The sequence below is a fragment of the Beauveria bassiana genome (genome assembly GCF_000280675.1).
Source record: "Beauveria bassiana ARSEF 2860 unplaced genomic scaffold BBA_S00032, whole genome shotgun sequence".
NCBI classification, from domain to species: Eukaryota; Fungi; Ascomycota; class Sordariomycetes; order Hypocreales; family Cordycipitaceae; genus Beauveria; species Beauveria bassiana.
In genome coordinates this window covers 126,641-141,503 of record NW_007930867.1, presented here as the reverse complement: position 1 = coordinate 141,503, position 14,863 = coordinate 126,641, and the positions used below count along the sequence as shown (strand labels likewise).

The 14,863-nt window shown below is 53.0% G+C and overlaps 7 protein-coding genes across 7 annotated transcripts; 3 read left to right on the top strand and 4 right to left on the bottom strand.

The window, feature by feature from the left end:
* Nucleotides 1-149: 149 nt before the first annotated feature.
* Nucleotides 150-1,302, bottom strand: BBA_08217 (2OG-Fe(II) oxygenase family oxidoreductase; the record flags this gene model as incomplete). Its single annotated transcript, XM_008603314.1, has 3 exons — nt 150-845; nt 909-969; nt 1,034-1,302. The coding sequence occupies 3 exons, from the start codon at nt 1,300-1,302 to the stop codon at nt 150-152; spliced, it is 1,026 nt and encodes a 341-aa protein (XP_008601536.1).
* Nucleotides 1,303-2,700: 1,398 nt separating this feature from the next.
* BBA_08216 (ABC multidrug transporter) lies at nt 2,701-3,836 on the bottom strand (the record flags this gene model as incomplete). The annotated part of the gene is made up of 3 exons (XM_008603313.1): nt 2,701-3,044; nt 3,291-3,487; nt 3,583-3,836. 3 exons carry the CDS (start codon nt 3,834-3,836, stop codon nt 2,701-2,703), a joined length of 795 nt encoding a protein of 264 aa, XP_008601535.1.
* Nucleotides 3,837-4,540: 704 nt separating this feature from the next.
* Nucleotides 4,541-4,904, top strand: BBA_08215 (uncharacterized protein; the record flags this gene model as incomplete). The annotated part of the gene is made up of 2 exons (XM_008603312.1): nt 4,541-4,779; nt 4,871-4,904. The coding sequence occupies 2 exons, from the start codon at nt 4,541-4,543 to the stop codon at nt 4,902-4,904; spliced, it is 273 nt and encodes a 90-aa protein (XP_008601534.1).
* Nucleotides 4,905-5,056: 152 nt separating this feature from the next.
* BBA_08214 (cell wall glucanosyltransferase Mwg1) lies at nt 5,057-6,328 on the bottom strand (the record flags this gene model as incomplete). The annotated part of the gene is made up of 2 exons (XM_008603311.1): nt 5,057-6,165; nt 6,232-6,328. 2 exons carry the CDS (start codon nt 6,326-6,328, stop codon nt 5,057-5,059), a joined length of 1,206 nt encoding a protein of 401 aa, XP_008601533.1.
* A 4,396-nt stretch (nt 6,329-10,724) lies between these two features.
* BBA_08213 (uncharacterized protein) lies at nt 10,725-12,648 on the top strand (the record flags this gene model as incomplete). Its single annotated transcript, XM_008603310.1, has 2 exons — nt 10,725-11,240; nt 11,329-12,648. 2 exons carry the CDS (start codon nt 10,725-10,727, stop codon nt 12,646-12,648), a joined length of 1,836 nt encoding a protein of 611 aa, XP_008601532.1.
* Nucleotides 12,649-12,826: 178 nt separating this feature from the next.
* Nucleotides 12,827-13,758, bottom strand: BBA_08212 (uncharacterized protein; the record flags this gene model as incomplete). Its single annotated transcript, XM_008603309.1, has 2 exons — nt 12,827-13,642; nt 13,738-13,758. The coding sequence occupies 2 exons, from the start codon at nt 13,756-13,758 to the stop codon at nt 12,827-12,829; spliced, it is 837 nt and encodes a 278-aa protein (XP_008601531.1).
* A 402-nt stretch (nt 13,759-14,160) lies between these two features.
* On the top strand, nt 14,161-14,842 carry BBA_08211 (ribosomal protein L17; the record flags this gene model as incomplete). The annotated part of the gene is made up of 2 exons (XM_008603308.1): nt 14,161-14,376; nt 14,462-14,842. The coding sequence occupies 2 exons, from the start codon at nt 14,161-14,163 to the stop codon at nt 14,840-14,842; spliced, it is 597 nt and encodes a 198-aa protein (XP_008601530.1).
* Nucleotides 14,843-14,863: the final 21 nt, after the last annotated feature.

The window sequence follows — 14,863 nt, the reverse complement described above, 5'->3', positions numbered from 1 at the left end:
AAGAAAGAAAAATTGAATCAAAGTAATCTTCAAGAGTCGTCTGTTCTCAGTCAATGAGTTAAGGTGCTATTTTCCCTACAAGACAACACGCCTTCGGTGGTGTCTGTCGCCAGACACTCCCACGAGGAATTGGATCTAGGCCGTGCAGTTCAAGAGGTCGTATTCGCTGAGAGGCACCGCATCGAATATCCAGGTATTCTAGGCAGAGAATTTGAGGATTTTTTACCACCATGCACGGTGCCTGTGGAGCGAAAGTACTTTTGGACGTGCCAGTCGATACTTGCCCTCATGCGCCCGGCAGAGTCTGTGAAGGGGGCATCATACTCTGGTCTCATAAAGTACGCCAACGAATACCGCTCCAGAATCGTCTTTCCAGGCAATGGAACCACCCTGTGTAGGCATGCCTTGAGACGCTTTTCAGACATGAATCGTAGTGTATCGCCTACATTGATGACTGCATGCTCGGTCCTGGGCTCCACAAACTCCCAGCGTCGTGTCGAGGGATTTTGGATCTGCAGTCCATAGTCTGAGGCAAATAATATGGTCAAGGTGCCCTCGTCCGTATGCGCTATTCGACCGGCGTTTGCGGCATCATTCGCAGATAGTTTGGGGTAGTGCAGCATGCCAAAGGTACTTGTTGACTGCTGTCCTATGCGATGTCGCAGGCAAAGGTCCGTCTCTGGAGGCATATTCAATGCCGCACTGATTGCTCCGAGAACGATCTGTCCAGTCAAGTGCAGTGCTTCCATTACTGACTGCACGCGCAAACGGCGGGTTTCGATGGGCTCTGGATACTGGAGCTTCTGCATTGTCTGCGGAGATTCGCAAAGAGAATTGCGCGACAGCTACAATGCGCAGTCGATTAGTTGCTCAGCTTTCGTCCCAACTTTGATCACAATAACTCTCACCAGAAAGGCTTCGAAGCCATCTGCGGAGTTTTTGCCTGCATTTCTACCCACAGGCTTGTACCTATCCCGCCTCGCGATAAGCAAAAGTGCAACTGGCGAGTACAGAACAGAGACGCGACACTCACCCGTCCAACCTGTGTTGGCCAAAGGCATGAAAATCATGTAAAAGCAGCTCTGAGGTAGGTAGAGAGAAGAGGTCCTTTGCAAGCGACAGACAGTAAGCTACATCAGCAGCTTGAAGGGCTGGTTGGTCCTCCCAACCATGATAGGGCTCCAGATAGAAGACGCCCTCGTTGACTACTGCTTCATATAAAAGGGCAATAGTATCGGGGTCGCGACTCGCTAATCTTGAAAGTGATATGGTCTTTAGATGGGCAAATTCCATGCTAGACATGGTGTCAATTGGTCGTTGAGCTTTATTGAAATGCTGACTGGCCAAGTGTCGAACAAGCTGATGTGCTGGGTGTTGGTTGCGGCGCGCTGATTCTGATACTCATGTAGTTGATATCTTCCCAGTAAAGCGGCCCGACCGTAGTTCTATAATAATCTCAGGGTTCCGAGTTTTTTTGGAGGCTGGGGTTGAACAAACTGTTTGCTTGCATAATTCCGTTGCCAGACTGTTCACATTATTCAGGCGCCCGCAAGAAAGTGGTCGGATTGCGATTAGGCCAGCTGCCAAGACGTCTGAGAGAAGTTTGTATACCCATGTTTGCTGTATTTAGATATCTTCGTAGAGCATCGTTCATCAAAGTAACAGTGAGCCATGCGCCCGCCTTTGTACCTGGGGGTCCGGCGCAATGCGTCATTTACTCTGGGGTACTTCAAAGAAGGGTTCGAGTGACGTGCCGCCGCGCAAATCAGCCATCATGTGAAGCATCGCATTGCATGAACTTGTTGTGGCGTTGTTAGCTGCAGCATGGTGCTGGCTTGTTCACGGCATTGCGGAGATGCTTTCGCGAGTACTCGCTGGATCCTCTTGGCATACGGTGGCGAGATGTGCCGTGACTAGGCGCGGCGCTCGTTGAAGTGTGCCATACGGACGATTTGAGAGATATAAATTCGGCCGTAATAGCTCAGAATCGCGTTGTGAAGACAGATCAGCAGTGGTATCGGCAGCAAGCGATCGTAGCGCTCGCAGCGTCAATGCCTGCCAAACTCTGTTGTACGACAATCCTAGATCATGCGATTGCGCCGTTTGCGTGTATTCGTGTCAATCTCTTTAACGATGAATTCCGACACTACGACCGCCAATACGCCAGGGCACAAAAACACAAACCGTGAGAGGAACGAAAGAGGCTCGACGAATAGGAGAGAGGGACCAGTAACGTCCAGAGTAGTTTGATCAAAAGAAACGATACTATGAACGAAGATGACAAACTTCTGTAGCCAAATGAGAAAAAGTGAATAAAAAATATGAACCACTCTTGAGAGTGGTGGCGGATCTCTCCCGCCGGGAATTGAACCCGGGTCTCAAGCGTGACAAGCTTGCATACTGACCACTATACTACGGAAGATGTTCGGATGTTGACATCCGACGTAGCTGAGATCGATGGAAGGCGGAGTCTTTTTTTGGTCTATGAGCCCTTGAATGCTTCTCTGCTTTGTCATTGATTAGTCCATGAGAGTTTGACATTGACTAAACATCACTAAATCATTAAAAAATCATTCCCCATCTCTCAAAAGGATCAAGTTTTTTGCAGTAAAGCGATATCAGAATGTGATTCTTCTCTGGGTATATCCTGAGCGCCCCCAACTATCTACCGTCTCACTTCTTGGCCATCTGCACGAGCGCCTACATCGCGTTCCCCCGGCGTTCTCCCACAGCCATTCCTTCGTCGTCATCGTCGTCGTCGCCTTGTTTCCTGTCCTTTGTGGCTGTGCAGATGCGCCCGCACGCCATATTGACACGCAAGTCCGAGCCTATGGGCCCCGCGCCGCGGTGCGCAACCATCAGCACGGTGCAGCCCGCGAGCTCTTCGGCCATGATGGGGCGCGCGGCGGCCTCGGCGGCCAGCAACGCGTCGAGGCCACCGAGGGCGCTGGGCACGGGCTTCCAGACGCACAAATTGTTAATGAATGCTTTGCAGCGCGTCGTCTTTGTGATGCTGTCGGATCCGTGTGGATCCAGAAGCGGTGCTCAGGTCGTTGAGGTCAAAGGGGCAGGTGGGCACGGATGCTGTCGGAAGCTCTTGGCCGATGATGATGATGATGATGATGCACCCCCGTGGCTCATTCTACCGGGTTTAGTTGTCAGGGGAATGCCTTTCAGTCCTCAGATACTTGCTTTGTCGGACCTAAAGCCCAGATGTTAGGCAAGTGCTCACAGCACAAAGGTCAGTACTTACCCTCATTACGCAGTCACCCGCTAGATCTGGATCTTACTGGTGCGCGGCCTTATCTTGGGCGAGATCGCGCTCTTTGTCGGCTCGACTGGCGTCTCGCGCAGAAACGAACGCGGTCGCGAGATGGTGCCAGTCGTCGTTTTCAGATACGTGGCGAGCAGCACCGTCGTCTCTCGCTTGCGAAGAATGCCATCGTAGCCGAGTAAGCTGTTAGGATCGCGACAGCAGTCTTGCGATCTAGTGGGCTTAGAATGTCGTTCATGACCACTTGAGGGAACTCCGAGTATACAGCTCGGGCGATGGACACTCTGGTATGGCATACATGCGCTAACGGTCGTTCTATATAGAAGCGAGTCACACTGTCAATAATGCTATCATCAAGTGTGCCGTGCTCGAGCCACATGTCTTCCCCGCAGTATGCAATACTTCCGTTGTCGGCGTGAGGAGAGCCGACCGATATGTTGGACTCTCCAAGAACGGCTTGCGAAAATTGAGATTTGCCGGCGCCCATCGGGCCCAAAACAACCAAAATAGTGCCTCGGGCACTGTTGAGACTCGGGTCCTCAAAAATGCACTTGGCATACATGACGGACCCAGGAAAGTATTGTGTCGTAAGGGTTGGTCAATACGGACCAGGCTGGCAGCCATGATTTATATCATAAAGTAGAAATGTGATATTATGGCCATAGCTGCATATTTATTCGAATGCAGAAAGCCGATCAACAGTCCGCATTGAAGGTGACAACCGCCGTTATTTATGATGTTGCCTACTATGCATTGATCAGTATTACTAACAGCCAACTATGCGGAAACCGGAAGGAGAACCATTTCGGCGACTTCTTCATCCCTATCTTCAATACTCTATTATATCTATTAGGTATTGGAAACGTTTCGGTATCCGTTCATTGCTACTTTAAGCGTTATACGACGCTGCGTTGCAGTAGGAGCAGCCTGGCATGCTGTTTTGAGTGTCGTGCAGCGCTCTCTGCAGTAGGAGCGTCATGCAGCGCTCGCTATAACACGACCGTTTCGGTCATCCTCACTTTTTATTCAGTACATTACCTTGCCACTGAAACATGCATTAAAAGGATGCTACCGACCTTCGCAAAAGAACTGTTAGTCATAGTGACGCAACCTCGTTCTGGACGACTATGGATCTTCATCAAGGCCTTTCCCATCTGGAGATATATATAGGGCAAGCCCACCTAGTTGAAGAGTTGATTCCGATAACAATTGCATTCCTGTTTCCTTGTCAAGATTCGTTGCCAAAGCACAGCCCATCAGTCCAGCATGCGTATCGGTTTTACTGTCGTCGCCATCGCCGCCGCTCTCCCCGCGGTCCTGGCCAGCTACTGGGACGGCAGCTCTTGCACCTACGAGGGCCCCGAGCAAAAGACCATTTGTGACGGCGCGAAGACCGCTATTCTTTATTGCAACCCCGACGGTCACTGGCGTAACGGCCACACCTGCCACGGCGGCTGCTGTCGCATCAGTGCGCCTCCCTTCCACGGCCAGGCTGGTAACGCCCAGTGCGTTTGCTAAAGGGATAATTGATAAGTAAGCTTACTTACAAAGCAAAGTAGTGATAGTCTCTACTAAGACTGATTGATTTATCTCTAGTATCGCTTTATCTGCTGTGAAAAATGAAATGTAGTATCTAGGCTAATGTAGCAAATGAACTAGGTGTATTCGGGGTAACTCGTATTCTAATAGTACATGTAATCTAAACGTCCACCAATGAAAGAAAAAGTCACCCCGCAGAGTCATAATGCAGAGAGTTCCAAGGAAGAGATTCTGTTGCTCTAGCTACAGGGCGAACATGGCACCAAAGGCGGCAAGAGCCACGACGACAGAAGCCTTGATAGAGGCAGCGCCGGAGCTTGGGACAGTGGCGGCAGGAGTACCCGAGTGAGTGCTAGTGGAGGACTGGCTGGAGGTCTTGCTGACAGTGCTTATGGTCGTGTTCGAAGCGGCAGTCGAGCCAGTAGAGATGGTCGAGGCCGTAGATGAGGTAGTGGTCGAGGCCGTAGATGAGGTAGTGGTCGAGGCCGAAGCGGAGGTGGCCTCAGAGATGCTGGACTTGGTGCTAGACTTGGTGCTGGACTCGGTGCTGGAGGAGCTGCTCGAAGCAGAGCTGCTGCCGCTGCTGCCAGACTGCTCGTCGATAGTCTCACTGGACCCGTCTCTGAGCTTGATCTGGATGCTCTTGGCACTGCCAGAGTGATCGCCATACGAATACTCCTTGACGTCCTTGCTGGTGGCGGAGCTGCCGCCAGCGTAGTCGGTGATCTTGACGTTCTTATAGTAGGCCTTGAGGGGACCGTTGGAGAAGTCGGCCAAACCGCCCGCCCAGGTAATAGTGCCTGGTTCGTTGCCCTTGAAGCCGGCGACCCAGGCCCCAAGCTTGACCTGAGTAGGGGAAGTCGGGAAGCGAGCGCCGGCCTCTTCCGCGGTGAGGGTGCGCTGGACGGTACCGTCCACGGACCATTCGATACGGCGGGGGGTCCAGTCGATGGTGTACTTGTGGAACTTGCCAGAGACGCCGTCGACGGGGTGGAACCCGCCAAGCTTGTGGTAGTTCTGATCGCCCTTGGAGAAGATGTTGGACTGAATTCTGTTGGTGTCAGAGCCGATGGCCTCCCAGTCAATCTCGTCGAGGTCGTCGGAGAGGAGCACGACGGTGCTGATGACGCCTGGGCCGGGGGCGGCCTGCATCTCAACCTCGACGCGACCAAAAAAGATGTACTCCTTGGAGCAGATGGTCGGGGCTTGGCGGCCGGCATCCATGGCACAGACGGCTCCGTGAGAGTCGTACGTGACTGCTTTGCCAGCCACCGGCTCAAAGGCGGAGCATTCGCCCTGCGTGAAGTCGCAGCTGATGCCTTTATTGCCAACAGCAGGGTCGGCGGGGCAGGCTAAAGAGTACGTCAGGATCTGTAAGTATTTTTGGGTAAATAGGGCTTTGAGAGTTTAGAACGTACTCTTCTCTAGCGGGTTGCAGACAGTAGAGGTCTGCGCAGAGGCGGTAAGGGCGGCGGTCAGAGCCACAGAGGCGGCAACGAAGGATTTGGACAACATGGTTGAGTGAAGAAGAAAACTAAGAAATTGGCAGTGAAACGAAGGTGAAAACGAATGTAGATAATTTAATACGATAAAGACAGTCAGGAATCGGGAAACATGAAGAAAGAAGAGTGGTGTTGTGAATGAAAGAAGAAGAGTAAAAGGACGAGCAAACGGGAGAACACCTCTCAGGGTTTGAGGCCAGGCTCTCCATAACTTGCTCTTTTATTCAAACTTTCCCTGCATTTTTCGCCGCACATGACCATTGACGGCACGGATCCTGAAGGATCCAAGTTTGGTGGCAACCGTGCTTGTTGGTGGACAATGGTTGGCCGCCATCGAGGGGCACAAAGAATGGCGGCGTTTGCTGTACCTGCATCACCGGACAGATTAACCACTTCGGGCCAGCAGTCACAACGCCTCTCAGCCTTATTCGTGGAGAGCCCTCAAACTCCAGTGGGTTACAATAGGGAGAGCGGGTGCACTACGGGTGGTCGGCAATAAATCACAAAGCCTGATATTTAGTGGATGGATTTCAAAGGTCTGCTAATAAATATTGTACTAGTCTAATATGAATATAAATATCTAATTGGTCTGCGCAGGGTAATTGGCACACCCAATAGGCGCTGGGTTAAGCCATGATGAGAAGTGCGACGCTGCGGGCGCCATAAGTATGACACCGTTATAGCGGTAGTCACACTGTTATACATGCCTGAGCCACTGAGGTTAGCGCGCACTCTACCCCGAGAGCAGCGAGAGAGGAATCAATTACGCCCCTTTTGCCATTCGAATGATACGTTAACTGAGAAGATTCAGAGCCTGGGGCATTCTGCTGGTTTCTGACTTTTTTCGATGGCTGAATGGAAAAAGCATGAAGGCTCTGCCTGGAGAGCCTCGAGTGTGGTCATTTATTATTTTTAGTGCGTCCCGGGTTGATCCGGCTGGTAGGGGTCCTTGTACTAAATACCCATAAGGTAGGGGTTGCTCTTACTAATTATTGACCCAACAATGGCGCTAATAATGCAGGCTATTTCTTTTGTCACATCAGCACATCAACAAGTCATGACAACTTGCCAACACGGCTTGTCCTTCCTCAGAGTGCGTCTGATCTCGTCTATTCCGAACGCACTCTCCAGCCGCGCTGTGACATCCAGATGCACATTCCTCGCTACAATGGGACAACTGTGCAGATGGCGCGTCCAGTATTCCGCTTCAGTGTAAGAGTGGGCTGGGGCAGATAGATATCCGCGTCGCGCGCGCGCCTATGAGTTGCTCGGCAATGTCGTCGAAGCCAAGCTCCATGGCCAGCTGCACGGGCCGTCCGCAGGAGATTTCTGGAACGGGCAGCTAACCATAGGCCATGATCGTGTTGTCGCGGATGGTGGCAGCAGAGATCATAGTACGCGACGTTGGCGTTGGCGCCGTGTGCGAGCAGCAGACGGACGAGTTCGCCACTACCCAGCCTCACACCGCGTGCGAGAGGAGGCGTTAACCCAGACTCTCGGAGCAGGCCCGCGTCCCAGGACGTGCAATCATCACCGGGCTCAGGGCTTTGGCCAGTCGGACTCTTCAAACTCGCAACAAATGCCCGCCGCCAATAGCGTCTCGACCAATTCCCTGTCCTCCTGCTCGATGGCGAGGCACAAATCTCTGGTGGCAGCAGAACGCTCTGTTAAGTCCACGAGCCGACGCACCAGGTTCATCTTCATTCCCAGTACGGCCTTGACGCATCGGCTCCTCGGTCAAGAAATGGATCAACAAGATCCGTTCGGTTTTGCTCTACTGCCAATTCAAGTGGCATAAAGGAAATATTGCAGTGGCCAATTGGCATCACGCAAGTATCGTATATCTCCTTCAGCTCAAGAATTTCCGTGTTCACGTCCCCCGTCGCACAGCGGAGCAGAATCTAGGAAAAGGCACAAAATTCAGTCATTTCAGTATGTAAGTCTACAATATTATAAGCATAATACCTTCGCTTTGTAGAGGAGGGCTCGCGGTAGTGATGCTTGCCATGGGCTGTCATGGTTGGTAGGTGATGTATCAGAGGACGGGGCCTTGTCCAAGCTGCTTTGAACCTTCCAATGCGTGATCTGGCATACTTCATCATCCGTCTAGTATGACAAGACTTGGCAAGTCTCTCGACAACTTGGCTTTTAGAAAAAGGCCTTGATTGCGGCGAGAAGTCAAAGAAAAGGATCACTTTGGGAGTCCTCTACGCCTTTCCGGCACCGGAACTGTCAGCAATGCTGGTGCGCACATGTCTCAAGACACCTGCATAAATGAGTAGCTAATTTCTGAATATACATGAATGAGCCCAAGCTCTTGAACCCCTTCTGGCTTTGCTTATATACGAGGCCATCTACACCCACATGGAGGGTATATGTGGAAACAGTGCCAGCAGGCCAAGAACGAGCAGATTCTCAGCTTTCAAAACTCAAGAGTGAATATTGCACGATGTTACTTTTCTACCCAAGTATGTTGTTTTGACTGCCGAATTTGACAAATGAATCCGACCCTACAGGGATTTTTGCAGAAGGATTTAAGACTACAAAAAGCACCCGCCGGAGCGGTGAAGACGCTGTCCCCATCTCTGGGCCGGGCTAGGGGTCGACGAACCAAACGTCTGCTAGGCTCAATACTTGAATGTGGTGATGCGAAGAACGTATTAAATCGGCAGCAGTAATCCTCAGAAAACGGTGCAAAGTCTTGATTGATCCTTTCCCCATGTATAATTCGGCTTATAGCTGGGGAGGAACTTGCTAACTAGCCATCGATAGAAGCTAAAAGGTTGCTTTCCTGATCCTGACCTTTTTTGCATACAATTTCGCAATAACAAGTCGTACATGAAAATTGATCAAGGATAGATTCAATTCTGGTTGGCTGATTTGTGCCGACAAGCCGACAGCCCGCGAGTTTCGGGCTCTAATGAACAAGGCTGTGAGAGGTGATGCGACTGGCACTGGAGTCTGAAATGGAGAATGTGTCCGGTGATGACGCACTTCGAAGCTCACAGGCGAAAAGTCTTTACGAGATGCAACGACATTCAACGCTGCGGCGAGCGCGACATGACTCGCGTTTAAGCGGACACGGCAAGAGGGGTGGTAGAGTACCGCCGACACAACCAATCAATGTCTGTTTTGGACCGATGATAAATCGAGAGATATTACCTGCGGATCGCGTGAATTGGCCCGGAGCGTGTCACAAAGTCACTTTGTTTCTTTGGGTTTCCTAGTCTTTAGCATAGAAGTTGGCACAGAGTAAATAGGGTAGTATTGAAAGCTATGAGAAATTATGTTCGTGCTCAGAGTAGTTGTGGCAACTGGAAACCGGAGGGGGGTCGCAATTTATATTTTTTTGCCTATAAAAAAGTACACATGAACCGAGTAAAACGTGGTGTGATTATTACAGCGTAACTATAGCTAGTGGTTGTGTGGGTGCAAGAGAAGTACGATAGTTGAGTATTCTGAGTATGTCGACATGTTGAGACTACTTGCCGATGATCTACCAACTAGCGTTTCAATGCCATGCTGATCGCTTTTCAGTGCTATAATTAGGATATTGATTTCAAAACTAGTGAATTCTGTTCATGTTCACCAACTGATATATTGACCAATCTTCCGGAATGGCTCCTTTATAATAACCGCAGAGCGAAATGCAAATTGCTCATGTTCTATTTTTTTTTTTTTTTTTTTTGCGCATAGCCATCGACAAACCAAATACACAACGGAACGACTCATGCACAACAACCTAGTTCTACTTATTTCGTTGCGTCAAGAACCAGTAAGGATCTACTGTGTTCTCAATCCTGTCATTACTATTATTATTACTATCATTATTATTATAGCTGCTGTTACAAGTACCCCATATCCAACAACATATGTCTTGATTCAGCGAAGCAAACCCTGCAGCGTCCATTCGGCATTTTTCCGCAAGGCTGACCGGTGGCCCCGAAATGGCTTGGCTGATACAAGACGGAGCCAAGACCATGCCTTTACACCGTGTGACCACGAAACAAGCTTTCTTCATACTACACAGCCCGCTTTGAACGTTGTGAGTTCCACCGGGCAGATTCGGCAGAAAATTGGCTATGGCCTTCATCTTTACAGATTTTCGGGTCCCTGTGGGTAAAGACGGCGCGGCCACTAGCTATCTTGGAACTAGAACCCCTTGGTGCCTCGCCATCGCCTGGAACCGGGGACACAGGTCTCGTTACAAAGTATGGAGTCGAGGTGCCATCTACTAAGTGGAAATGGGCAATTGATGAGGCCTCTCATCCGAACAGTTTCGCGCAGCTCTTCATGAGCCGTGAGGATCGTTCGTCAGACGGCAAACCTCCCATCGCGGTCCCATTGCCCACGACCTACCCACGACTGCGGCGGTTGTCATCACGCGAAGCCTCGTCGCCATTGCCGAGATGCGTTCAGTTGAGCCCTTGGACGTGGCGTCGCCCTCGGCGGCCAAGGAGCAAACGTCATCCACGACAGAGCGCAAGCCGAGCCCGACGACGAGCAGCAGCCTGGACTCGGCCGTCTCGCACTACGCCTACGAGCACTTTGACCGCCGACGGCAGCTGCGGCAGCTGCTGACCAAGAGCCTGGTGCGGTGGCTCATCACCGTGGTGCTGTGCGCGGCCATCTACGGGGTGCTGCTGGGGTACTCGTCGCACGACGCGCTGCCGCAGCGCAAGAAGCTCGAGTTCAACACGCTCGTCATTGCGCTCACCATCTCGCTCGGCCTCAACATTGCCAGCTCGCTCAAGGCAAATGCCGTCGAGCTCCAGTGGTGGCTGCTTAGCCTACGACGCTACAAGCCCCGCGAGGCGGACCTCATCATGTCGAGCGAGCACTTTACCACGATGCTGCAGCTCGGCTGGACCACGCGTCACACGCTGATTCAGATCTTCGTAGTCGTCTTTGTCACCATGAACATTGTAAGCCATTTCCTTGTTCTGTTTTCCCCCGCCCTCCAACGACTTTGGCTGACTGTTTGTTTGTTTTCTTCTTCCCCCCTCGACCCAGGGTTCGCAAATAGCCTTGGCTCTTCTCGGCATCACGTACAACATCAACCCCGCCAACCATTTTGCCATTACCAAGCCAGGTCTTGTTTCAATAGCCGATCTGAACGATATTCAAGGCACTAGGGTCTTGGCCGCGTCTAAAAAGCGCCACGAAGCCGAGGATGTCAACTCTCGACGATACTCGGCCAACCTGTATGGGCAGTTTGGGTCCAACTTTGTTGAAGGCAGCCTTGACCTTGCGCCAAAACCAGGTGCGCTGTACAATCCAGACGACGCTCAAGTCTTTTACACGAAGGAGCTGCCACTCGACTCCGGTGATGGCAACGGCAGCGACGGTAGTGCTGCCACCAAGCCAAACGACAACGGAAATGTCTACTCCTACACGTATTTTTTCTTGGAGAGCACACTCACCAATGCCAGCTACGCCGGCACAGTAGCCTCGAACCGCTCCGTCACCGTCACGGCGAGCTGCGATAGTTTCAAGGTCGTCACCGGCGGCAATGGCACGTCGTCCAACATCACGGTGCGTTTCAACTACGGCCAAGATGTAGTCTACCTTCCCGTCGCCAACGGCGGCTCGCAGATCCTCTACCTGCACGACCCGGCCACCGAGGCCAACGATACGTGGAGCCGGGTGAGCGCCTTTGAGCCGTCCGACACGGACCCGTGGTTCTACCAGTGCCAGGTCTCCGTCGGCAACGTCACCAACGGCTTCCTCCCGCAGCACTACATGGGCACAAACTTTACCCGCTACATACCGCCCGCCATTGCGCTGCAGGGCTACGGCGCCTCCGTCTCCGACATCGGTCTCGGCAACACGACGACAAACTACCAGTTCCAGAGCTATCCCTTGCAGACGTACTTTGGGCAGCCGGGCAGCGGCAGCGGCGTGTTCATGGCCTCACTCGTCAGCCGCTACGCCATCAATGCCCTCGCCGTCGGCGCCTTGTACAACGCAAACGTCGACGCCCCCGGCATGGAGCCGGAGCGCGGCATCCAGCTCGAAATCACAAAGTGGCGGAACGTCCATGTCATCGTGGGCCTCACGGTTGGCGTGCAGCTTATCATCCAACTCGTGTCGGTGCTGGTCGCCAACCGCGTGCAGGTCCGCGAGCAGCGAAGCCTAGCGACTGCTGCGCTGCTGCGCCCTCTGCTCGCGGGCGTCGGTGAGCGTGCGAGCATGGCGAGGGTAAAGCAAATCGCCAAGTTGATTGGCAAGGACGTCACTGTGAGATACGAGCCTGTCGGCGCCGGATACGATCTTCACATATATAGAAACGGACAACTTGAGCAGTTTACACCGAATACCATTGATAGATAGAGATGTACACCGGATGCGCATCTGATAGATAGAAATGTACACAGGATGTACATCATAGCAGCAATTGCACGCATTAAACTCCAAGATACTCTGGCACAGCTTCTAAGCATGTATTTCTCAACGCCTACTGACAATAAAAAAAGCCAACAAAGTAAATCTATTTTGCGTACGTTCGTTCTTACAGTCCCCGCAGGTTCGTGTTGTCACGTCTGTCAACCGGGGTATATCTCTCCTGCAGCACCTCGGCCACTGTTCTCGTGTCCTTTATCGCCGTCTTCTGGAATCGCTGATGCAGGGCCTTTTCGACAGCACTTGCGCCTGTGGTCAGCGTCACGCCGTCAATGTCGGCCACGGCGCCGCTCGCCAGACCCACAGCCTCCTTGGCCTTGCCGGCCAGCTCGGCCGCCTTTTCTGTACCGCGTCCCAGCAGCGACGACAAAACACCACCCGCCTCCTGGGCCCCCTCCTTGGCGGTCTCAGCAATGTTGCTAGCGGCCTCCTTGGCCGTCTTCTTGGCCTGAAGGCGGGCCTCGAGGGCCTTGTTCTGCGCGGCCTCCTCGACGCTGCGGGCCTCGGCCTTTGCCTTTTGGAAGCCGCCGCGCGCCGACTGCTCAATCGACCGCGCCTTATCCTCGGCGGCGCTCTTTGCCGCGTCGACCGACTGCTCGGGGGTCTGGCCGGTCACGCGGGCCCAGAGTGCCCCGGCCTGCGATGTGGCGCCGTGGCGCACCTCGTCCCAGTCGGTGGTCTGCACCCAGCGAACGGCGCGGCCGATCTCGTCGTTCCACTTGTCCTTGAGGATCTCGACCTTGGCGGCGCGCTGCTCGGCCGCTACCTCGGACCGAGTCGGGGGGAGCGGCAGCGGGATCGGATCGATGATGCTCTGCAGCTCGAGGGCCTGGGCGCGGAGAAGCTGTCCTTGACGCTCGCGGTTGCGCTGGTGGGCAAGAGCGGAGAGATAGGCGACGGATAGAGTGAGCGTGACGCCGCCAGTCTATCAGAGAGAGAGAGAGGAATTAATTAGCATGATGGACACTGGGATGGGTGGCAGCTCTGCATGTGAGCTCGGCTGGAAAAGGCCGCCCTTACAAAACCGGAGACGAAGCCCATTGTGGCGGGGTAGAGCTTCGCTGCGCTCTGTGACTGCTTCTATCGAAAGTTGAATGGCACAATTGAGTATCAGCTTCGCATGCTGCGATGCCAATTCGCAGCTTTTCTTCTGCCGTGCGTTTTGAGCGCAAGATGTTGACGTAGTTGGCAAAGGTGGGCTAGCGGCAAACAGCGCTGGAAGCAGAGCTGCGCCAGTTGTAACCCGTTCCCAGGCGGTAATTTTCGGCAGCACGCTGGCCGTCTCCCGAAGTTTCCACACCAAGCATTTTTTGGGGGCATCTCCAACAAACACCAAGGCAAACGAACAAGAGAAAAGAACAGTCACCACAATTCAACGACAAAGATACCCTCCCTTCGACAAAACCCTTCATCAATTGACGCGCAGCATTTCAATCTCACACAATGGCCGGTGGCCTCACCAAGTACCGCCATCTCGGCCGCAAGTCGTCGGCGCGCAATGCCTTGTTGCGTGGCCTCGTGACGTCCCTCGTCCAGCACGAACATATCCAAACCACATACGCGAAAGCGAAGGAGGCCCAACGGCTAGCCGAGAAGCTGATTACTCTGGCCAAGCGCGACAACGAGCCCTGCAGACGATCGGCGCAGGGTATCCTCTATGTACGGCGGCGCATCACGCCTCTTCCTTAAGGGGATGTACTACTATCAAAAGAGCAAAAAAAAGCTGACTAGACCTCTCGAATAGCTGCCTCACATCCACCTACCCAAGCTTTTTGGCCCCCTAAAAGAACGATACATGGACCGCGAAGGCGGCTACACCCGCGTCGTCCGCACCGAGCCCATGAACACCTACGACCAGGCCGAGAGCGCCATCCTCGAGTTTGTCGACGGCGAACGCGACTCGCGCTTCATGATGACGGCCAAGACGGTGGCCCGTGACCGCATGCTTGGCATGGAGCACAGAGACTTGACGCGCGAGAATATTGAAAAGGTGACAAAGCACCGGGGCGAGGCCGAGTTCGAGGCCATGGTCAAGAGATATATGGTCAAGGACATTAAACGCAACCGCGACCCGACTCGCAAGAGGGTGCCCAAAGCCGATGTCTCTATTGGCGATGTCGAGTAGCTGATTTGAAGGGCGAGCTGG